Raw genomic sequence first — 1,373 nt, 5'->3', positions numbered from 1 at the left:
CCACCCTCACAGGGAAGGATTTGTTCCTAAACTGCTCCTTTTCCCTTGTAATAATTTCCTTCCCCTTGTTTCAGGTTACAAAGTCAATGGCGGGGGTCGTGAAGTCTATGGATGCCACCTTGAAGAGCATGAACTTGGAAAAGGTAAATGGTCTTAATTTCCTTGGAGCTGACATCAAAAGCTGAAGGGACAAGTTTTAAAAAGGGAAATTCATTCAAGAATTTTCCAGTTGAGATGTATTTTTACTGTTATCTGAAGATAAGTGATTTGATTCATATTTTTCATAGATATCTGCACTAATGGACAAATTTGAGCATCAGTTTGAGACACTGGATGTGCAGACACAACAGATGGAAGACACAATGAGCAACACTACGACATTAACAACGCCACAAGTAAGAATGATAAAATATATTTTAGCAAGGTGATCTTAAATTATGTGTCTAAACTGTTCATTAACAGCACTTGAAACACGCAGGTATATGTTTGGGGTTTTCTACAGATATGTTGAATTCTGTGGAAGCATTATTTACAAGCCAGAGTTCAATTAATGCCATTTTAACTGCTGAGCACCTCTGCTCCTTATTTTTGAGTTCATATCTTCTAGTGGTTAAGCACAAAACTATTCTGCCAAAGGCATTTACCTTTAAATCAGTTTTGTTAAGATAATTCCTGTTCTCTGAAAATTTAACCAGAGGTTGTCAGAAACTCCAAATGCAACAAACCATTTTGTTTTCCTTTAGAACCAAGTGGACATGCTCCTGCAGGAAATGGCAGATGAAGCAGGGTAGGTGAAATTTCCATTTCTTTAGAATAAATCTTGGTTCCCACAACCCTTGCTGATTATATCTAAGGTCAAGTACCCTTGTTTCATAATCTGTCTCTTGGAAGCAGAGAAAAAACAGAATTTTCCTTTTACCTCTGGACATACCTGACTTGTCCTGGTAGTGAGTCAAAATTACTCACCAGCATGTGTAACTCTGGAGTGTTCAGGGGGTGCTGTCTCATTATTCCTCTGCTTCAATTACTGTGCTTCCCCCTTGGTCCACCTGTGCCTGACTTGGTGTTTGCTCTGTTTTCTCCTGTTAGCCTTGATCTGAACATGGAACTACCTCAAGGACAGACAGGTTCAGTTGCTACAAGCGTGGCCTCAGCAGAGCAGGTAAGCGTTGGATTTCCAGTGAGGTCAATGTTTTCTGGAGAAATGGGATGTGAGAATTAATGCTTCATTCAGTCAAAACAAAATGCTAAACTGCTAAATTCTGTTTCAGCTGCTCCAATGAAACTGTGTCATTAAAAGTCTTGCTGTCAAAGTAATCTTAACAATACATTTGTTCAGTGTTAAAGGGAAGGGACTTAAAACTCATCCAGTG

The 1,373-nt window shown here is 39.1% G+C and overlaps 1 protein-coding gene across 1 annotated transcript; it reads left to right on the top strand.

The window, feature by feature from the left end:
* The first annotated feature begins 13 nt into the window (after window positions 1-13).
* On the top strand, window positions 14-1,237 carry LOC121358942 (charged multivesicular body protein 1b-1-like). Its single transcript, XM_041477530.1, has 4 exons — window positions 14-143; window positions 288-395; window positions 744-787; window positions 1,090-1,237. Exons 1-4 carry the CDS (start codon window positions 87-89, stop codon window positions 1,220-1,222), a joined length of 342 nt encoding a protein of 113 aa, XP_041333464.1. The 5' UTR covers window positions 14-86; the 3' UTR covers window positions 1,223-1,237.
* Window positions 1,238-1,373: the final 136 nt, after the last annotated feature.

The sequence above is a fragment of the Pyrgilauda ruficollis genome, unplaced genomic scaffold (genome assembly GCF_017590135.1).
Source record: "Pyrgilauda ruficollis isolate IOZ18807 unplaced genomic scaffold, ASM1759013v1 scaffold4028, whole genome shotgun sequence".
Taxonomy (NCBI): Eukaryota; Metazoa; Chordata; class Aves; order Passeriformes; family Passeridae; genus Pyrgilauda; species Pyrgilauda ruficollis.
The sequence above is the reverse complement of the archived record's forward strand: the minus strand, read 5'-3'. Positions and strand labels throughout refer to the sequence as shown.